This window comes from Cataglyphis hispanica, chromosome 2, assembly GCF_021464435.1.
Source record: "Cataglyphis hispanica isolate Lineage 1 chromosome 2, ULB_Chis1_1.0, whole genome shotgun sequence".
Classification (NCBI taxonomy): domain Eukaryota; kingdom Metazoa; phylum Arthropoda; class Insecta; order Hymenoptera; family Formicidae; genus Cataglyphis; species Cataglyphis hispanica.
The window spans coordinates 6,987,871-7,010,245 of NC_065955.1; the positions used below are offsets into that span (position 1 = coordinate 6,987,871).

The 22,375-nt window shown below is 37.7% G+C and overlaps 1 protein-coding gene across 2 annotated transcripts in view; it reads right to left on the minus strand.

Annotated features, from left to right (window-relative positions):
• Positions 1 to 4,608: 4,608 nt before the first annotated feature.
• LOC126858769 (proton-coupled amino acid transporter-like protein CG1139) overlaps positions 4,609 to 22,375 on the minus strand; it is a 30,636-nt gene continuing 12,869 nt past the window's right edge. The window contains exons 1-8 of one of the 2 annotated variants that reach the window (XM_050609321.1): positions 20,499 to 20,539; positions 9,100 to 9,192; positions 8,617 to 8,889; positions 7,987 to 8,341; positions 7,661 to 7,839; positions 7,012 to 7,196; positions 6,349 to 6,589; positions 4,609 to 5,940 (exon numbers count right to left, since the gene is read on the minus strand). In XM_050609321.1, coding sequence (XP_050465278.1) covers positions 5,934 to 5,940; positions 6,349 to 6,589; positions 7,012 to 7,196; positions 7,661 to 7,839; positions 7,987 to 8,341; positions 8,617 to 8,889; positions 9,100 to 9,192; positions 20,499 to 20,530 — 1,365 coding nt within the window. In that variant the 5' untranslated portion in view covers positions 20,531 to 20,539 and the 3' untranslated portion in view covers positions 4,609 to 5,933. Of the gene's footprint in view, positions 5,941 to 6,348; positions 6,590 to 7,011; positions 7,197 to 7,660; positions 7,840 to 7,986; positions 8,342 to 8,616; positions 8,890 to 9,099; positions 9,193 to 20,498; positions 20,540 to 22,375 lie in introns of those variants that run through there. The other variant, XM_050609320.1, reaches the window with a different exon arrangement.

Genomic DNA, 22,375 nt, shown 5'->3' on the forward strand with positions numbered 1-22,375 from the left:
ATTTATAGTTTGCATTACTTTTCGTCAGCATAAAAGACATTTTTCATGATACGTTCGATAAACGCACGTGCAACACGGGTAGCTATTCTCTCGATATACTTCCTAGGAATAAAAAAAAAATACACATAGCTCACACGTAAACGTGCCGTCTTATATATATCGAAAATGCGTTTATGGTCTGGCAGCGGACCGATAAGAAGCCCCATAAAACGAACGGCGTCCCGTAAGTGTTCGCGGCGTAACTTCGGGGTCGTCCCGGCTGTATCTCGCATTTGTCACGTTTATCGACTTCGCGCCGTGTACTCCGCACGGTTTCACCGTGACACAGTTCGACGCACGAATGAATCCTACCGCTTTCCACCACGTTTCTGGTCCGGAAGGACGACACTTTCGAAGTGAAAACTTTTTAACCCGCATCCAATTCCGAAATAACCGTTATGCGGCAATGTTATGAATCTCTTATACTATCTTAGAGTCGTCAATAAGGACAACATAATTATTTTCTCGAAAATCCTTAAGGAATAAAATTATAAGTACTAAGGTTCGGAAAAAGACTATCTTCAAAGATAAATGTTTTTGAATAAATTAACAAATGAATATTTATTTTGCACGTGTAGGAAATAGAATCAAATAATTTTTTCGATAAAGAATGTATCTCTATCTTTTATAACATAATAAACATATAATTATTATATGTTTATTATGTTATAAAGGACAGAGATACACATTCTTAATATTATATAAATATATAATAAACAAAGTTTATCGGCGCAAAATTATTCGCGAAAATACATTGAAGATACGACTTTTTTAATATATTTATTTAAATCTTTATTGTATTATCGTTATCTATTGATATCATATTTGAATCCCCCAATTTTAAATGGACATTTAAGAATATCCGCTAGATGACTTTGCTATGTTACACTGCCGCTCTTGCGGAAAATTCTCTTCAAACAGCTCTTGCTGGCAAATCTCGCGCGAGATCGAATTGCTAATTTGCTTCGCGTCTTTTTGATTACGATACAAATTCAGGGAAGCGGAAGAAAATAAAGGAAGAAAAAAAATTTTTCTCATCACTCTCTCTCTCTCTCTCTCTCTCTCTTTCTTCTTCTCCCTTCGCACTCACGTGCCTACCTCCGCGCGGTAAAAGATGGATGGATGAATTCCATCGTTATCGAGTCGCACCCCCGTTTGTGAAACGGGGCAGACCTCACCCCGCCCGCAAAATCTCTCGGCCGAACGTGCATATTTCCATTTGACACGCCTCGCCGGGCGCCTGATTTTATTAAAAACCTCCGTAACCCGATTCTGTGCGCTTCCACAGGGAATAAAATGTTTCTTCCATACTCTCACAACTCTCTCTCTCTCGATTTCCGTAAGATGAGCGCGATCAGTTTCGATGCTCCAGAGAAATACACTGGGTCGCGATGATGATTTTTCTTGGCATTTGAAATCAATAAGTCTTTTACTCACTTTACACTATGTGTTAAGTGAAAAATATGTATAATTAAACTATTAATTTTTAAAAATGTAGAAATATTTCCGGACAAATTGTTTTGTTTGAACTTACAATTTTAATAATGAATATATCTGAAATACATGGGTATTATTTTATATAAAAACTACACTAACTTAAATAAAATAATATTTAAAAAAAATTTATATGTAAAAATTATATGTATTATTTATATGTAAGAATTATATGTATTATTTTTTCGTGTAAAAATAATAGATATAAATATATAGAAAATATTTATTGCGACAACAGCGTTTTTAATTGTGATAATATTTTTAAAGGTTTTGAAAAAAATGTCAGAAATTCTTATTTAAAATAATATTTGAAATTTTTAAATTGACATAAATTTTTACAATTTTTTTATTAATACGCATTACATGCGAAATATTAGATTTATACATATAAATATTTAAATTCATTAAATAAAAATAATATATTTTTCTTGCAGTTTAAAAGACTTAAATGGCTAAAATTGATAAAATCAATTTTAGGAGGAAAGAGAATCTCAAAAGATAGAAAGCAACCTAACTCTATTAAAACAATAAGAACTTTGCTAATCATGTTAATTGGCATACAGTTCGTTACTTACCGATACACTTGACCCCTCGTTTCGTAACTCAATTAAATGTCTTAATATACAAGTATTCTCTGAATGCCGAAAATCTGGAATATGCAGCGAGAAGAATAAGAAGAGAGGGAAAAGACGAGAGACGAGAAAGATAGGCCGCGCGAAAGACGAAAGAGGAAAGGAGAAAGTCGGCATGGTAAACGAGGTCGAGTGTTGGCAGCGTATAATTTCGATGACAAGCAAAGGGGTGGTTATCTCTCGTTGCCTCTCACCCTCTTGCCACGGACTGCGAGTGGTGAGCCACCCCCGCGTGATTGTATTAATTCAAGCCGTCCCCTTCCGCCCCGACTTCCCATTTACACCTCGCTCTCCCTTCTGTTCTGCCTCTTCCTCTCTCCTCGTCTCCCTCCTCGCTGTCGTCGTCGTCGTCGTCCCTCCTGAAGCACAACTTCCGGAGACAAACGAAGCGTGTCGGCGTCGCGTATAATGAAGCGCGCTCGTTCGTTTCCTCGGCAGTGCCGTTTTCTTGCCGCCCAACTTCGCGCGAAGAGATGCCAGTTGGTATTCCTAAATCTAAATTTGTAGCTGACGATCCTGAAATTTATGAATAGATAATCGATAATAATAGCTCTAAGAAAATTAGAAAAGTTAAGAGAGTTAAAAGAGAAGAGAATATTGTCAATATTATTGTAGAAGCGAGGAGACATTACGCTAATTTATCGTGGTATAAGATTGAATTAGTTATCATGTTACAAGAAAATTATTTGTTAAATTTCTTATCGAGAATTAGGCTTTAAAGAAAGATCATACGATAAAAGTTACATGAAGCAAAATTTTGTTAAAAAATAAAACTTTCTTTTGCTACTGATATTTGTGTGCGAAGATTTATGAGGTTCGCTTGTCATTAAATACGAGAGAACTGATATCGACACGATACTTTGATATCTGACAGGACGCGTGACGTCCATTGTCATCGGCGCAATATGCGTTATCTCTTCGGTGAGAGTGGATACTTTTCCGCGATGAAGGGCGAAAAGAGAGGAGGGAAAGGGGAGGAGAGTTACAGCAGAAAGATGATCGTCGGTGCGAAGTGTTCAAAAAGGCTCGGAGTGGATGATCGTCGCTCGTAGAAGATCGAAGTGGAAGAGGTAGGTAGGATAGGAAAGGAGTACCAAGCCGTTTAACGATATTTCACGGGGTTCTCATCGCTCGTAAGGGTTTCCTACGGCGCACGGCATTACCGGAGGCAGTCTTGCAGACTCGAGATAAGGGAAGTCCCCGGTTCCCCGTTTCCGATAGCGAGAAACGGCGGCAGCTAAGGCGCTCGCACCTCCACCTTAGCCTCGCATACGAGAGAGAGAGTGGTAGATCCACGGCGGAAGGAAAGCCGCGAGCAAACCCCTTCTGGTTGCTACGCAGAGTATCCCTTCCCCCTCCTCCCCCCCTCCTTCCTCCTCCTCTCTCATCATTCCTCTCTCCCTTTTGGCAGCCATGAACTCGGTTAATATCTGCTTATCCTGTCTTACCATCCGTCTCCTTCGACCGTTTCGCTTCCTACGCGGCTTCCTTCTGCTCGTCATGTTAGTTCCTGCGAAGTCTCACAAACTTGCCGACGTCGACGTCGTCGCGGAATAATCTATGAACACGAATACGCTCGTATGTGTCTGCGAAGACACATGTACATGTAGTTGGCTCTATTTATATAAATAAAATACAAAATGCAATGATATCAGTTGGTTCCGTTTATAAATATTTAAGAAGCTAAAAATAAACAAAAATAGCTAAATTATAATCCACGCCAAAATTGCGCAAGGAAAAGAATATTATGTCTTGAGGTTTATTCTTTTTCTACTGTAGAAGATCACATTTGTTAGTACAATTTTTTTTTCTGCTTAATTTGTAAAAATATCTTATTATGTAACAAAAAACAAATGTATATTAATTGCTATTTCTTTTCTTTAATTCCAAGCTAGGTGAAATTAACTACAAGATAAATTGAAATAAAACAGCGCATGAGATTTTAAGAGTATACTATTTAAGAGATATCTTATACCGGAAATACTTTATCCTTATTTTTACAGTAAATTTTTAATATAAAAATTTTCATATAAAAATTCTCTAATTCACTTCTAGTGAATTTTAAAGTAATTATCTACTTTTGCAGAAAATATACTTTCCCCTCTAACAGAACGGAGAATTCGAAATGAGACGCTCAATAGCGGCTCTCCCTCTCGGTTTAGCAATTAGCGGCTGTTTAAGTGCACGTGCGCTCATGCGGTCGGTTAATCTCCGTATGCACGGGGATAGCATTCTTTCGTTCTCTAATTAGAAAGAAAAAATCTCAGTGACAGTGAGTCTCTCGATTGGTCGATCGTTACTTACTTATAAAAGAGACACGCACGTGTTCGTCCAATTTTGCTTTCATGTTTCCATGTGTTTTCACGTGCTCTTGCGATTGCTTTTGCATATGTTTCAACAGGTGTAACAGTTTATGCAAATATATATGCAAAATATCACCAAATAGAGTTAGAGCTCTTAATCTTTATTCGTATTTACAAAACTGAATGCAAAGCATAAATTTCATAGTTTTATATAGTATCTTTATCTTATCTTGTTTATTATATAATTAAAAAAAAAGAAAAAAAGTATATACATATATATCTGGACATTATTAAATTATGTATGTGTATAATTTATAGTGCAAGATTAATCTATATACCCGCTTGCAATTTTTACACGTATTGTGAAATTATAAATCTCGGCATAATTATATTTGCATAAATATTTGTCGATAATTTTGAGCTTTTTCCGGCAAATTTCACGATTCGCACAATGTCGTGAGCGTTACGGTGTCCTTGACGACTCATCGATATAATTATTAAACGTTTTCTCGGGGGCTGGCTGTCGAGAACGAGGGAAGAGCACGACGGGTTCGGTAGAGACCCACACCCGGTGTATCCTCCGGTAATGAACGCAGCCACCTTGAACTGGCAAACGGATGAGCGACCAGGCGGAGGCAGTCTGTAAGGGCGAATCTGAGAGAGAAAGAGAGGGCGGCCCCCGAAGAGCGACAGAGGATACGGTAGGTTAAGATGTGGGGGACAACGCGACGGTAGCCACTAAAAGGGGGTTGTGTCCTCTCTATATGATAAAAGCACCCTTCCGTGTCCCGCTGTCCCGTTCTCTCTTCGCGCCGACGCCGCCGCCTCTGCTTTGGTTCCTTCTCCCATAGATAGAGAGAGAAAGAGAGAGGGTACCTATTTCTCTCTTTTTCTCTTTCTCTCTTCTCTCTCTCTCTCTCTCTCTCTCTCTCTCTCTCTCTCTCTTTCTCTCGCTATTTGCGCAACGTCGTCCCCCTGGCCTTCGTATATACCCACACAATCGTGCATTCGCCGTGTCGCGATACGTGTCTACCAGTTTCCACGTGTGTCTCCCTCTTTATCATTGCGTCTCCCTCACGTGTGTGTACGTGTATGTGCGATAAGCCCAGTAGCAGCCATTGACGCCTCGGTGATCTGACGCGATTATACGTGGCGCGCTTCTCTCCTCTTTTGCCGTATATATTCCCTCTTTTCTCTCTCCTTTTTTCCCGCTTTCCTCGCTTTTTGTCCTTCACGAGCTTTACGCCTTTTTCGCGGTTTTTCCAGTCGCCTCACCGTCGCCGCCGCCGCAGCTGCCGTGATTAGGCTGAATCGCGCGTAAACGATGGCGGCTTTACAACCGCGCCCGAAGACAAAAGTAAAAAAAAAAAAAAAGAACACTATGAGGCGCACACGGACGATATTTTCATGAGAAGCAGATTACGAACAGAGACTAGATTAAGACAACCTCTTTGTCGTTGTAAGTTTAGTCTCTGAAAAATAGAAAAAGATTATCATTATACCTTTCATGTTCAAATTAATCGATAAATAAATAATAATAAAATGTATATATATATATATATATATATATATATATATATATATACATATGTATACATATGTATATTAATATATGTGTATCCATAATCAAAGCTTTAGATGAGCTAAAAAACATTTGTAAAATCCACTTTATATTTAGGTTCTTCAAATTCGTTTTAAACCATTCTTAAAAAACATTTGCTTGACACACTTATCTACTTGTAATGTTATAACTTGTTTTTACATAAATTTAAACTCTTCCTAAATTTTCGATAATAAATACACCGTTCTAATTTATTATAAAATTACAATTATAAATTTTTTATGTTATAATATAATAATTATACTTTTTGTGCGCATACCCATATATCAAAAACTCCACGATTAATTTGAGATTAGTCACGACGGCGCAAATCGCCGCGAAAAAAGCAATGGAAAACATGGAGACACCCAAAATCAATCTCCATTTGAACTTTCCGAAATCCTCATAATGTACAAGAATGTATAAAGTGACCGGGATTAATGTGGCTAAAGTGGATATGCATATCGCGCCGACTAAGCCGGTAAACAGATCGAGCTTCGGAATCGCCGCTGCAAAAATGCCTACAAAAACATATAATATATTTAAAAGATGTATTTAAAAGAATTTCTATTCACAAGATATTAAATTGTATTGCTTATCATAATTAGAGCAAATTGAATAACATAGTGAATATCGTTGATAGTATATGATCATAGCATCCAGAAATATGATCCGAATAAAACTTGGACAAAACTGAGTATCTACATCAAATTCCGCGAAAGTGGATTTCTGAACTTTAGTAATATCTGGGTCCCGAGAAGCGGACCGTAATCGTGGACGGATTGATCGATTCCGCCAAGTTGGTCGCTCCAGTATAAAGGGAAATGCAATCCGTCGCGGTCCATCGAATTTGGTCGAGTTTATCTTGAGGATATGAGAGAGGGAGAAAGAGAGAAAGAGAGAGAGAGAGCGGAAGGAAATGTAAAGAGAAACTGCCGTTTACACGTAATGAGCGTGATGCCGAAACGAATAATCAGGTCCCACAGAAATGGTGTTCCTTTCCAGGCACCACTCTCAATCGCTGGTAAAGCGTAGCCGTCTTTCAGAATTGTGATGGGCATGTAACATTGCAGCCCATACGTGAAATATATTGCCAACGCTTGCATTATCAATGCCGCGACTGTCGGCCTAAAAAAGCCAATTGAATATAAAGTATAGATTAATAATAATAATAACACTTTATTTTAAATAATAAAATGTATATATATATAAAATTAGAATAATTATAAATAAAAAATTATAGAAATACAATTGCACACCAAAAAAAAAAAAAGGGGACGGCAAAGATATACTGTTTTTAAATCTAATATAAAATAAGAAGAATTTACAAAAGTAGAAACTACAAAAAATATATGATGCAAATAACTGAATAATATAAAATCTGTTTACAATTTAAGTTTCCAATTTTTGATATTAAATAAATTTTTGTATGCCGAAAAAATATAGATTCCGTTAGAATACAAAATCAAATTAAAGAATAACATTTTGTACAAATAATTTAATACATCAATCATGTGAGATGTAAAAGATAATTTCTCTCAATTCTGTATTCCTTCACAAAATAATTGGTGTAATTAAAGAGATTATTTTACCCATCAAGTTCCTCATGATTGCGGATAAAATTGCCGAGTGCATCGGGACCCCACTTTAAATAACCAACAGATCCAACGAAAATGTGTATCAAAATCAAAAATATCATGCCCCAATTTAATATTCCACATAATCTAACGTAATTCCAGGGCTTTTTCATACTATGCTCTATCGCCAATATCTAAAAGACATAAAGATCGTATTTATTATTCTCATAGATGTAATCATTAACAACAAAACTATACGAATAATTCTAATTGAATGCAAAGATAAAAATCTAATTTTAATTCCAGAAAGTTAATTTTATTCTTAAAAATTAAAGACTTACCACGCCTGGCGAACACATACTAAAGAAAACCACGCCAATAAATTTCGGATATAAATGTACGTTCGGTCCAATCGTAGTCCATACATCGCCAATCCCGTCTTTTAATGCGTAAACGATTCCAATACCTCCAGCGGCGAGAAGTAAAATGTTCCCGGCAACAGAAATCGGCGCAATGTCCGCTAGATTCTTCGCCATATTCATTATAAAAAGAAGAGGGAATAGCATAAGTGCGTAGTAACCCTGACCGATGGTTTTTTCAGTGTCTATGCATTCTTGGACTATACCGGAAATGAATACGACGTAAACCGAGCCGATCCCGATGTAGCAAGCCAACATCGTCACATCGACGATGAGTCTACAAATGACAAAAAAATTGGCCTTCCTCTCTTTAAAAAGCCTTTGTCTTAAAAAATTTTATATAATTGATCTTTATGTATACTCGATATATTGATGCGATATATTATATCAAAAATATTTTCATCAATTGCATCTATGTGTGATAATGTTTTGATCTTTTTTTTTTTGATTCGATAAACGTAAGATATCAAGTTAACCATCGCGTAATATGCATTTGTAATGCCGCAAGATATCCGGTGTGAAATAATACACGATTATACAGAAATTACGAACGTTGCAGTGCGCGCGGAGAGCCACGGTTCTCGCACACCCCTGGTTAAAGCGGTGACCACTACGTCTTCGTATATCAAGACAGGTTTTCTCACACGGGTGCACATCAGATGGTGAATTCTAACGAGCAACTGAAGAGACCCGGTTATCAGGAGTCCCATAAACGCCGTGCCAACAATGCCGATAAAGAGCCCGACGCAGGCGAACGCGTTCGGCATGGCAAACAGACCCGTTCCCGCCGCGCTTTTTACTAGATTTGCCAAAGTATTAAAGTCTCTATAAAGAGAAAACACACACAAATAGATATGTAATATTCTCACAACTTTGTAATGTACAACTAGTATCGAAATAGTATCGATAGATAAAATGTAGAGAGAATTAAAAAAAAAAAATAATTGCCCAATTAACAAATTGCACTATGCGAGATTTTTTTCAAAAGAAATAAAAATTAGAATTAGACAAACAAATTGATGAGAATGGACATACGATACTGGTTTGTAAGTGACACGATGCATGTGGGGATCATAAACGTCATTATTAGTGGATCCACTAGGTTGATTTTCAGCGTCTTGTTTAGCCCTAAATTAAAGAAAACTCGTGAGAAAATCAATTCAATTATATTTGTAACGCAATATAATTAATGTCAATAAACATTTCTAATTTTGCAATTTATTTTTTTAAATCTTTTTACTCATGTATATATAATAGTAGAATTTTTATCATAATTTATATCTTATATGTATTAGATATATAATATTTTTGTTTCCCCAAATTAAATTTTTTTTTCTAAATTAAGATTCCTAACCATACTAATATAATAGGTTAAAAATTCAAATAAAATGGCGTTACATATTCTTTAAATACGATTCAAGTTAATAATCCAACTACTACACTTTAAACTTTCTAAAATTTATTTCGATTCATTAATTCTAAATCAAATCAATATACACGTTCACTTACATTTTCATCTGTCAATCTGCACGAAAACGTTAAAAAAAATGAAATCGCTTTTTAACACAACTCGCTTGATTGCGTGTCAATCGGGTCACGATCGAATTGCGACGCAACCGAAGAAAAGAAAAAGAAAATCTCTTCTCCCTTTCGTCGCTCGATTTTGCGGGCACGTCGACTCCGTGACAGTCGTCGTTTCTCACGGCTGATTACGGCCGATTAGCCGACATTAGCATGGATTTCTCGCGCAACTAATTTTCACGGGAGAGGCGGGGGAAACGCGAGCGGAGAGATAGACGTAGCCGAGTATTGTGATCCTCTCGCTCAGTTGGACCGAGCTGACCGACTTAGAGCGCGCCCGAACGCGAGCTCAGTTACGCTGGGCTTTTCCCCGAGGGATTTAACGCCCCGTGGATCCTCACGGATTGGATAAAGGGGATCATGGACGACGTCCGTCGTTCGTGGGCTTTAACCGTGAATCTCGCGGTTAAGGCCAACGACAAACCGCTTTCTTTTCTTCGCCTCTGTATGAGACAAAACTCCTTATGTCAGCAGCATTCTGTGGCAAATCCTCTCTCGAATAGGTCTTTTCGTAGATATCTTCAGGTCGATCTCGTCATAGGGACGTATATAAAATAGGATTAGTTGGGCAAAAATGTTTATTTTAAAATATACGTGTTTAATAAAATCTTGTTTTTGTAAATAAATGTACGTTTAAATTAAATATTAAAATTGAATATTAAAAATTAAGATGTTTTCATTTTAAATATATATATATATATATATATATATATATATATATATATAAATGTAAAGTTTCTCTATTTTAAAAAATATGCATCAATATTTCTCATAATAATATTGTATCTACATTTCTCCCAACGATATGTGATGTGTGTAATATTTAACTTATTATAAATCCAATAATGATAAAACAAAAACCTATATATTTTTTATGTATATAATTTAAATCTTACTGAAAGTAGATTACGTCGAAACCGTTCCAAGTTAAAAAAGGAAAGCAAATCCTGAAGAGGTGAATAGATCTCCGACACACGTTGACGAGACGGGTACCGACTGCTACTGGCGTACTGGGAGCAGAGAGACGCCAAAGGTAGAGAAACGTAAAAAGGGACGATAATATCGGGGACGTCCCGCGGTTCTCGACTGTGACTAAATCCGCGGTGCCCATGCAGTGTTTACACTCGAGATGATGCCTCCTAATGCTAATACGTCGCCTGGGCGCGACGCAGAGAGCGCGTCGTAGCCCCCGGCTCTCTCTCTCTCTCTCTTTCTCTCTCCCAATTTCTTAATGCTCAATCGCAATCCAATGAAAAGTGTATGAATAGCAAGCGATTATCAAGTCGAGCGGGCGCCCTCAATGTGTCCGTCGAGGCGTCCGCGGTAACCCCGCTGCGTTAACCGACGTCGAAGCCGAGCCAAATGGTACGAATCACCTCTTCTGTCTCCCTCCCTCCCTCCCTCCTTGCCCTTTCTCGTCCCGGTTCTTCTCCTTTTTTTTTCCCTTCCGCACCGAACCGGAGACCGGTTGGCACGACGACCGCGTAAGCTCCCCGTAGAACAAATTTGGAAACGCGGCGCAGCACGTGGCTGGATATCGCTGGGCGCAATCATTGTTATTAATCGAGTCAAAGGGCAACTACTGTGCTAATTAGCCGCGATAAACGGCGCCAAAGATCGCATAAAGCTAGAAGTGCGTAAATATTTTTTTGTTGATATTTTAAATATCTTTTAAACTATTTCTACCTATATATATATATATATATATATATATATATATATATATATATTTATATATGTATCATATATACATTTATGTATGTATCATATATATAATATAAAACGAGAATTACATTATATATAATGATAAACGTGACAATGCAATATTTCCTAATAATAAAATTAATCAGTTCAAAATATTACAGTATGATGCTTTGTAGCTGTTACACATGAAACAAACTATGGAAATCGCATCGAACGATATCGCGTTATTTCGTTAATTATAATTGTTCGATTATAATTTCATATCGGCGGGAGGAAGGCTGGAACGGTGCCGGGGGGCAACGGCAGATTCCTCCCTTGTAGTAATAATTAGCCGCCAATGGTTTTCCATGGAATATCGATAATCGTGCGTACCGCTAACGACTGCGATTTCCAACGGCAAAAGAGATACATATCGGCAGAGGAGGAGGCACAATTGGACAGATCTAACTTGTCTGACGCGCTTTTTCCGCATCGCCGACGATGCGCAAAAACCTTTTTGCCAACGTACGCCGAAAATGCGCCGTTATTTATCGGGATATCGATGCTCGATTTGCCGCTGCCGATACGGAACCGAAAACGGCAAAACGGAAGCGGAAGCGTTTCATGTGGCGGGGCAGCTCACGGGCTCGTTGCGCGTTCGAAAAATCATTCGAGGATCTTGCCGCTGACGTTTTTGCATTTTGTTTAACCCCGCAGGCTTTTTTGTGTGCATGTGTATGTGTGTGTGTGTGTGTGTGTGCGCGCGCGCGCGCGCGCGCGCGCGTGAACGCGCGTGCACCACGAAGAGTGAATCTCGGGCTACTGCCCGCTGCAGCCGCCGATGGCATTCCACCGACCGATTTTGTTTGCCGACACGCTCGCGTTCACCGCGCACTAAAGGATCGTTTTTCGGAGTCACTGATTCGAGTCGTATACCCCCTGACCCGGTCGAGAGGGCCCGGGCCTCTTCCTACGGGGTGTGCCTCGAGATGCTGCACGTGCCGCAATGAAATATCGCGCGTCAACAATGCATCATTAACCGGCGTTGATAATATTCTCTGACAAAGTATGCATTTATTCGTGATAACAGAGAAAATACCGAAACCGACACGTTTTGTTTTTTTTTGGCTCTGATCCATAGCTAAAATTTGAAATAAAGAATATACTTACATATATTTACATAGAGATGTCCGCTCTCTATCATATTGTATCATAATTTTAAAAATATTATTTCAAATTTTTGTGAGAATACTGTTTTTTGAAAGCAGATGGAAATCAACAATCTGAAAAATTTATTTCAAAACTGACGTCTCCATTAAAAACTAAAACAAAATATGCTAAAAATCATAAAAAAAGCAAAAATAAAATAAATTTAGAAACAAACATATAAAATAATGTAATATATACAATAAGATATCTTCATCCACGAAAAATCAATTCAAAATAAACTCTTCATTTATTTTCTCTTCTATTTGATTCTGCAAAACAAATCAAACAATCAATAAATATTTAATAAAATTTTTTCTTCTTTTTTATCTTGAATGAGTTTCAAGCTAATTTATTGGTATAAATACGATCACTCGGGATATAATGAAACGGGTGTTGCATTAAAATGAAACAAAAAAATTAACGGAGGGTTTAACACGTGCGCGAGAACTATATAGATCGCGTCAGATGTTCCGATTCTTCTGTCGAACGCGGGCCGAGTCGCTTTCAGAGTCGAACCGATCGAGGACACCCATCGGGCTCACATTCCGGAATAATTTAATGACTACACACTCTCCGACTCTCTGGCATAGCTCTTGCCTCTCCGCCTTGTCGCCGCGGGCCGATGCCGGTTAAACGTTTCACAATTAAACGCGCAATTTCGGGGCATCGATGAGCGTCGGGATAACTACCAGGTCTAGCGATGATTTCTCAATCAAACTCTTTAATATGTTTTAAATGAGCTGCTAACGTATAAATGATATGTCATTTGCATTCTCATTAGTAGACGCGCTTGAATTTTTCGCGTAATAAGATCGCAGCAATAAGTTTTAATAATGACTGTGTACTTTGATGTGAAAATTTTTGAAAATCTAGAGGACAAGAGAAAAAGAGAGAGAAATAAAAATTAGAAGATAATCAGATATATTGATTGAGTGATTTAAGGATATCAGAAGAAAAGAGAATGCGAAATTTCTTATACACAAAAGAACTAAAAAATTGTAATTTTTTCAAACACATCTAATTTAATAAAAAACTTTGCACATAAATCTTTTGATGCGTTTAAGATAAAAGGGTAATAAATACATAATTTTTTTTTTTTTTTTAAGCATCTACAAAGGGTAAAATGACTTCTTCAGAAAATGGGCACATATATAACTATTTTATTTAAAATTTTTCTTAATATAAATTTCTAAACTGTATGTAAAATGCGAGATTTTCATTTTTGTTACACAGATCCGAGTGTACTCGTCGCGTCATGTCATTCCGTGAACGCGCTGCGTTTTCGCGCGGCGATGACGCGTGGCTTTCGGGCGCGCGAAGCGCGTTTTAGGAGGACGCGTGATTGTGAACGGTGCGGTGTGTGCAAGCGTGTATGGAAAAAAAAACGGGAAAAAAAAATGTGGAAAACGCAAAGGGAGCGGAAGGTGGCATCGCGCGCGCAAACGGCCAGGCGGGCGAGGAGGGGCGGGGAGGGGAGGGGGAGGCCCGTCGGGCGGCGTTGAAATCACAAGAGTGTGAAAATGTTTTGCAATTTCGAAATCAGGCGTGTGCCTGCTGGTTTGCGCCAAAGCGCGTTACCGGAAACCGCCAACCGGTGGGCTGCGGACAGCACCGGCGTCCGCCGCAAAAGCGGATTGCGGTTCCGCCGGGTAACACGCATTAAAAACGCCCGACGCACACGCGCGAGCCCGAATGCGAACATGATGCGTCCTCCCTCGTCGTTTTTTTCTCTCTCTCTCTCTCTCTCTTTTCACGTCGCAAACGAATAAATCTATGTCTCTCTCTCTCCCTCTCTCTTATCTGTTTTTCCCTTTTTCTCTCTCTGTTGCTCTGACAAGCATACTATCGCGTCACATCCACCCTTTTCTCTCTCTCTCTCTCGGACTGTTTTACACGCCGGCTCACGTTTGCGCACGATCTACTGGAAAAAAAACAATACGGATTAACGCTCCCACGGAATGGTAGAAAATGCTCAGTTTTGCGTTTTAGCAATTAGCAAAGATATTTTTGATTGCACATACTAGAGTGCGAATTAATATTATAATTGCACGTCTTAAACGTAATAAAAAGATAACAATAGATTAAATTTCTTAATGGATATATTATTGATAACTTTATCCCTAACCATATCCTCGTAATATTGTCTCAATTATGATTAGATAAAACTGTAATGACTACATGTTTCCATCTTTCAATCAGTTAATAATATATATCTTTACAATTTCTCTATTAATGTCAATCATTTTTGACATCATTGATTGTAACAATAAGTAAAAAAATATTCACAGAAATTATAAAGGTATACAATTATGTCATTCTTTATTATTTAGAATATTTTTACAATTGAAAAAAATATATGTTTAAATACGATTTTAATTAATTGAAATTGATCAAATTAGCATAATTATCTTTATATTTAGAAATAAAGACAGTCTTGTTGTAGTCATTTTAATTTTAGTTATTTTGTTATTTTACATCAATATTATCTCAATTTTATTGATCTTAAACACTCTAAAAAGTTATTTTTATTTATTGTTATCGCATATTGTCCTAAATATATGTGTTACAACACTTAAAACTTCGTAATTCTCATCAAGAAATAAAATTTTCAGCACATAAATCTTATTATTTGCATAGCACTAGTATTATTAAAAAAAACGAAATAATGTGATCATCATTAATCAAATATCTATCTAACTCAAAATGCTTATAACGTATCTCCGAGATTCGCAACGATGCTGCCATGCGGTCTGAAACAGCGAAACCAAATGAAAGATATCGCGAGAAAAATCGCGAAACGCGGAACAATAAAATGAAAGAAGGAAAAGAAACGTGCAACAGAGCGCGCCTTCGAGACGGGGTGCCTCGCGCGTGTTTCCGCGATAGCGCGATGGGGGGCACGTGGTCCACGACGGGGACGCCGTTTCTGGAGTCTGTAATTTGAAATCTTCACAGGGAAGTTAGCCGGGGTCCGCTATGCTATGCGTATCGAGAAGGGGAGGAAAAAGAGAGAGAGAGAGAGAGAGAGAAATAAGAGGCGAAAGAACTATTACCGAGGCACCCCTCCCCTGGCCGCAGAGCACCTCCCTCCATATTCTCGCGCGACAATGCAGCAAACTCCCGAGAAATTCACCCTGCAATCACCGGCGAAGTCAAACGTTCTCAGGAAACGACAATGCCGGGGGGCGTCGTCGACGCGTTGGCACGACAATGAGATCATTACAAAACGCGGGGCACCGCGATTTCTCGCAAGGTAGCGCCAACCAACATACCTCCCCACATCGATGGTAAGCACTTTACACATCTCACACGTCCCTCCACGCTTTCGTCATTTCGGGAGATGCTTAACACGCGTTTCAGACAAATCTACATGTGCATGAATCTGCAAATAATATATATAAGGTGCTTTAATCTTTTATATTTACCTGTACAATAGGACGGTAAGATGCTCATTAACGTGAAAATCTATTATGACTTATCATATTAATTTTTTTTTTTTTTCTACAGATAGGAACGGACATATTTCAAGTATAAACTTTTAAAAATAGATCTAAATCAAATAGATAAAGCAAGTAGATAAATTCAGTAAATAAATCAAGTATTATTTAAAATTTCTTATAGGAAATATACATATGTACAAAATACTTTTGAAATGCAATAATCTATCAATTAAAATAATAATTAAAAAAAATTGCTTATTTAAAATCTCTAATAAAAAATATACATTCGAGATACTTATTTATGATGGTTGGAAATTAATTAACTTTGTACGCTCCTCAATATATGTAAGAGATTTAATAATGTTTTTTAGTAATACAACCTTCATAAAATTATGTAGTTAATTATACTTTTAAAATTTATATATATTTCATCTTTAACCATGATACTTATTCTGTGTCTCTTCCTTTTCATATCAACTCTGAAAAATGACAATTAAACTAGAAGCTTGAGAAAAATTCATCAATATCGGTAAAATAAATGTAAATAAATCTTTTGCCCGTCTCACAGAAAGAAATCACGATCACAAGAAAAGTGACATTAAAGGGTCACTGTTGGAAGACACGTGCAGCAGAAAGACTGCTATACATATAGCGGCGTTTAATAAATTTCATCGGGTCGACAATTTATTTTCGGCGCGGATACTGGAACGCGCGGCGAATCGATCGCGGCAACAAATACGCGCAGCGGCGGTAGTCATGTAGTAAAGCTCGTTATCGCATTATCTCGGGCACCGGTGGCCCCCACAGGGACGAGAGAAGGAAAGAGGAGGGAGGAGGAGGGGTAGGAGGGAAGGGAACAAGACCTATTCTATGGGGAACTCGCATTTCACGCGGGGGTCCGCTACGCCGTCCGATCAGCTCCATTATGCCACGCGGAGCATATCGCTCCGTGTATCTACGCGCTCCACTCTGCACGGACGGCGCCGATAACATTGACGTTGCGATAATTTTGTAATATCGCCGTGTATACGTATTTATACGTGCATGCGCAGCACGCATGCGGCACGCATGGGCGAGACGCGAACAGGATGTTGAACCGAACCTTATCAAATTTACGAAATCGCGGTAAACCCGAAAAAAAAAATACGGTAATAGGCAGGGAGTCCTGTAACTACAATCTTGCAGCGCAATGCAAACAATTATGTTATCTGCATTATAATTATATTATAAACTAGATATAAGTTTAGATACATGTATAAAATATGTATGAGAAATAATATAGTTGGAAAATCTATGCAATTTCTTTTCCATCGCACTGAGAAATTATTTAGAGAGAATCTACAAATTTTTGTATTGCATAAAACTAACATTTTTAACAATTTTTTTCTCATAATAAATTAATTTCAAAATCTATCAAGTAATTTATATAATATTCATTTTGCTGTTAAAGATATAAATAATAAATTATAAGATATATATATATATCTCCCTTTTACTTCTTGAGAAAGAAAAGAAAATTTATAGAGATAAATTAAGAATTCAACATGTTTGCCTTTTTAAAATTTGCTGTAAACTAATACAGCATTTGTGAATGCAGTCATTTAAAATAAATGGCTACTGACATCATTTAATTCGGAATATTAAATAAATATCACATATTTCTGTGTTTACGACGGTTCATCGTAATATATCGATGATGAAATGCGAGGCATAGAGAGATCAAACGGCAATTCTGCATCATGTTCGCATATAGATCGAGAGGCACAGCGAAGAGGAAAAGTGGCCGAGCCAAAAACACACGATGCGAAACACCATGCGACGCGATTCATTCGGCGACGATCCGATAAGGCAGCTTTTAAAGTCCTTTAAAAAGCAATACATCGTGCCGCTGTCGACATGACGAAGGGCGAGACAGAGAGAGATGAAACTCTCAATAAATATCCCGTCGGATTCCGCTCGCACGTGACTCCCTTATCCCTGCGATCTTAAATACTTGGCCGCGCGTGTCGATCATCCTGATCATCGCATTAACTCTCATATATACGATCTCATGTGAGACTTATCTCAGATTGCGATCCTCGTGCTATGATAATTAAAGCATCCTCTATAGGTATATTCTAGAGTAATTTCACGAGCATACTTGTTACAAATACAATTTTAATTTAACTGTAAATGAATTGGATTCTTCAAAAATTTTAACTTAAAGTTCAGTTATCGAAATGTTTAATGTTAAAATGATATATATGAATATTAAATAAGGAAAGATGAATCAATAGTTGACGCAAAGTTAAAAATGCGTGTGTGATCGAGTATCGCTGTACTTCATGCTCGGCCATATTTTCGAACACGCAATGTGACAAAACGAGAAAAGCCATCGAGAATAGCGTGGCGTATAAAATCGCGGTGGGCAACGACAGTTTCCGAGATCTCTGGGGAGCACAGCGCCACGTTACAGGCAAGCTACGCGAACGCCCGTGTTATAGGGTTGTCAAAGCACCGACAGGATGACATCTCTATTATCACGTACCGACCATAAAGCAGGACGGGCTCGTGAGATAGAGAAAATACGAGGGAAAGAGAGCGAAAGAGAGAGAGAGAGAACGCGACAGAGTAACGGAGAGAATTCGATGAGGAGAAGCGAGAGATTCCACGCGGAAACGCGTGCCACCGAGATAACGGATCTCCCCGATGATAATCCTCCTTAGTGCCGCGCAGACACCACATATGTCCGAACCCCATACGAAACTGTTAAACAGATCTCTGCGCTTGCAGTCGTTAAGGATGTGTCCCGTGTGTTACACGAATTTGTCATCGGGTTCATGTCAATCTGGTCGCGCTTGCCTGACAAGTAAAAAGTCACCTTCTGTTTCTCTCGTATAAATAAATGAATCACAAAATCATTGCAACTAAAATAAAAATAAAAATTGGCATATATATATATATATATATATATATTAAATATGTATTAATTAGTATGTATATACTAATATATATGTAGAGAAATAAGGAGAGAAAATAATTCTAATTATATAAGTAAACTCCTAAAAGAATGGCCTACTTTTTAATTTATATATAAAGATTGTAATATAATACAATACATTGATAAAATAAAAATATTTTCTTGTACTTTTTTTATATTCCAATATTTTGCATGAAAAATTTGAGTTGCGAAAAAAATGTCGGTTGTCAAACTTTATCATAGTAAGATTTTATATTAAACAACGCTATCATTTTCATTGGCTCTTCTATTCATTGTTAAAATACATTTTAATGAACCAACCATATATATGGCATGCTGAAAATGGCATTCTGGAAATTGCAGCGAAATAGAATGGGATCAGACCAAACACATTCGTTTTGGTCCTCGAGTGGTGTGAATGGAAGCCACTCGAGAGGGGCCGAATGAGAAGCTCGCCGCCGCGGCTTCCGGTCAGCCAGCACATAATTTCGTTACTTTGCACGAAATTGGATTAAGGGATTCGTTAAAGGCGCATTAGAGCGCGTTAACGCGTCACACGATGACCCCCGAATCCCGAATTACATTGTACCGTACGGTGAAATTTCAATGGGCAACCACCGACAACTCCCGCTGTGTGTTCTGGATACGCTATGCGTTTCTCTGCATTTCCCTGCATTTTCGACGGTCATTTTCCTTCATCGTCACGTTTCCATCTAACTATGGCAGAATTTAATTTATTCTCCGAACAAGATATTGTTATAATGTAAAATTATTGCACGATTTATGTTTTTTACTTTTATATATTAATCTTTTCAGACAATATCTATTAAACTTGATTTCTCAGAATAAAATGCTAATTTAAAAATTAGATTTTATGATAAAAGAATATTGAAATATATGTTTTAAAATATATGTGTATATAATTTCAATATTATACATACACAAACCTTGTCCACAAGTATTTAGATTCTCTTTAATGTATAATCAGAAGAGTAATTTATTTTAATATCAAACAAATTAATTTTAAATATTTTAAATGTAATTTCTCTTTTATAAAATAAAATACAAATAAATTTTATATTATTCATTACAGTTTATGAAATATATATTAAAATATTAATTCAGAATTACTTTATTTTTATGTTAGTATGCCCCGATAGAGCAGAAATATTATATATTTGTAAATTATCTTATACTAATGTCATCCTTGATGAAATCCTTTACTTTATCCTCCGACTAACTTTGCGACGATTGTTCCGCTGATACATCAAATCTGCGTCTCCGGAATACTGTTCGATCGACACGCTACAATGTCACAGCACGCGGTCATCGTCAATGAGGAAGGAGTCACATTGTGTGAGAAGAAAGAATGCACGTGTACCGGTTACAGTAACCAGACCACTCGTCATCCGTGGCTTTACGCGCGGAAGAAAGCGCCAGTGCGTCGCTCTCGTTCGTCCATACCGTTCCTCGCAGACCGGATCGTCGCCGCGGGACGCGCAGGCCGGAGATGCTAGATAAATGCCGGCGCAGGCAAGGCCTCTCTTAATTATAAAGCTCACCGGCGATAATTGTCGTGTAGTTGAACCAACATTGTGACGGCATGTTTTCCCGCCACGCCTCTCTCACTGTTCGCCGCAGCGGGCGAGCTCGCTTTCTTGCTCTCTGCTTATGGGACCTTTCCTTCTCTCTTTCCCTCCTCAACTGCGTCGAAACCCCGTTCGGATATCGCGAAGTAATCTTCCTGCTGGTTCTCGAAATTTGCGTGGGAATGCGGATCGTGGAATCGATATAGTGATCGTGAAAATTGATAGTTAAAAAGATTCGACTATTAAAGGAGTTTGGCTGTAAAATAAAAATGATTGATTTTTAGTATCGCAAATTACTTAATTAAAATTGAGAAATCATATATTATCTTGCTAGAAAAAAATAAAACTTTGCAAAAGTAATAAAACTTTTCTTCTAAATTTGTTTTCATCTCAAATATTAGAAGAAGAAAATTGTTTTGTTCTTGAAAAATCATTCTCCGAAACCGTTTTCCAACTACAACAGAAATGAATCACGCGTTACTCTCTGATCTTCCGCATCAATGCTGAATAATTCTAAAGTCATTCGCTTTATTTTGACGCAAATAATTCTAAAGTCATTCGTTTTATTTTGATGCGAACAATAGCAAAAAGAGAGAGAGAGAGAGAGAGAGAGAGAGAGAGAGAGAAACAATGCCTTTCCCTTCCTGAACTCGATAGCCAAAATATTGAATTTCCGCAGAAAGAAGAGAGGATGGACACCGTCGTTCCCCCTAAAAACGGCAAAGCGAGAAGTCGAGCAACAAAAAGAGTGGCGCACCACCTTTTCTTTCTTTCCCTTCGCATTTCTTATATAAATGCAGCCCTCTTACCCTGATCGCGCGAGTTCCCTGTCGCGAGGGCAAGATCTCACCCTTCGAATCGCACGAGAAATCCCGCGGCGATGGTCGATTCTAATCGATCTTTTGATTCTTCGTCGTTTTAACTCTGCCCCGCGGGCATCCCTTAACGAAGACGTCGTTAACGCCCTTTTCCCCGGTCGGTTTAGCATTTTTTAGGGCGAATCCTGCGTGCTTTTTTTTCCACCGTTATCGCCGCCGTGCTGATGGGAATTCCGGCAATTCCAGACGCACGAGAGAAATGCGCAAACTATGTTCGCGAAAAAATAAAAATTTATATATGATCATTTTGTATTTACGCGCCTCAGAAAAGTTTTGTATTACTTTACTTTTGTATTAATACATAATTCTTATTTAAATCACACACATAAAGTGAGATAATAAATTTTGAAAAAATTAGGAGGAATAAAAGGACGCTTTTAAAAAAGTTTTTGATTAAATTTAAAAAATATTATAACTTATTATATATTGAAATATATTTCAGCAAAAAAATATAATATGAAATGATAAATGTTTGAAAAGCGAAAGAAAGTTTACAAAGAGAACACTTAATGTAAGATGATATAAACGAGGAGATTTTAAGAATATGCAACTCCAGATGCGAAATGGTCGACTCGTGCAAATATTTTTACGAGCGTATAATGCGCGGAATTATATATCAGGGCGCATTGAAAGCGCAATATTCGATTTCCGAGACGGAATATCTTCGACGACGATGGCTCTCCCAGCAAGTAATTTCAATTTCAATTTAACCCTCTCAAGCCGATTTCGCCATTACTCTATTTATAGAGGATCGCCCGACAGAGACGTAATTATCCAATATTGTTAACGGCAACGAAAGCCCTATTACGAATTCTCCCGCGCGCGACTAATTTCATCCGCGTTCCGCAAAATCTGCGAGCTTAATAATCATTCGTAGTTTCGTTAGATGCGTAAGATGCGTATCAGTCTTCGATATTATTTAGTAATAATTATATAAAAATGTGAAGTGGTACACGGAAAGTGATATTTGTT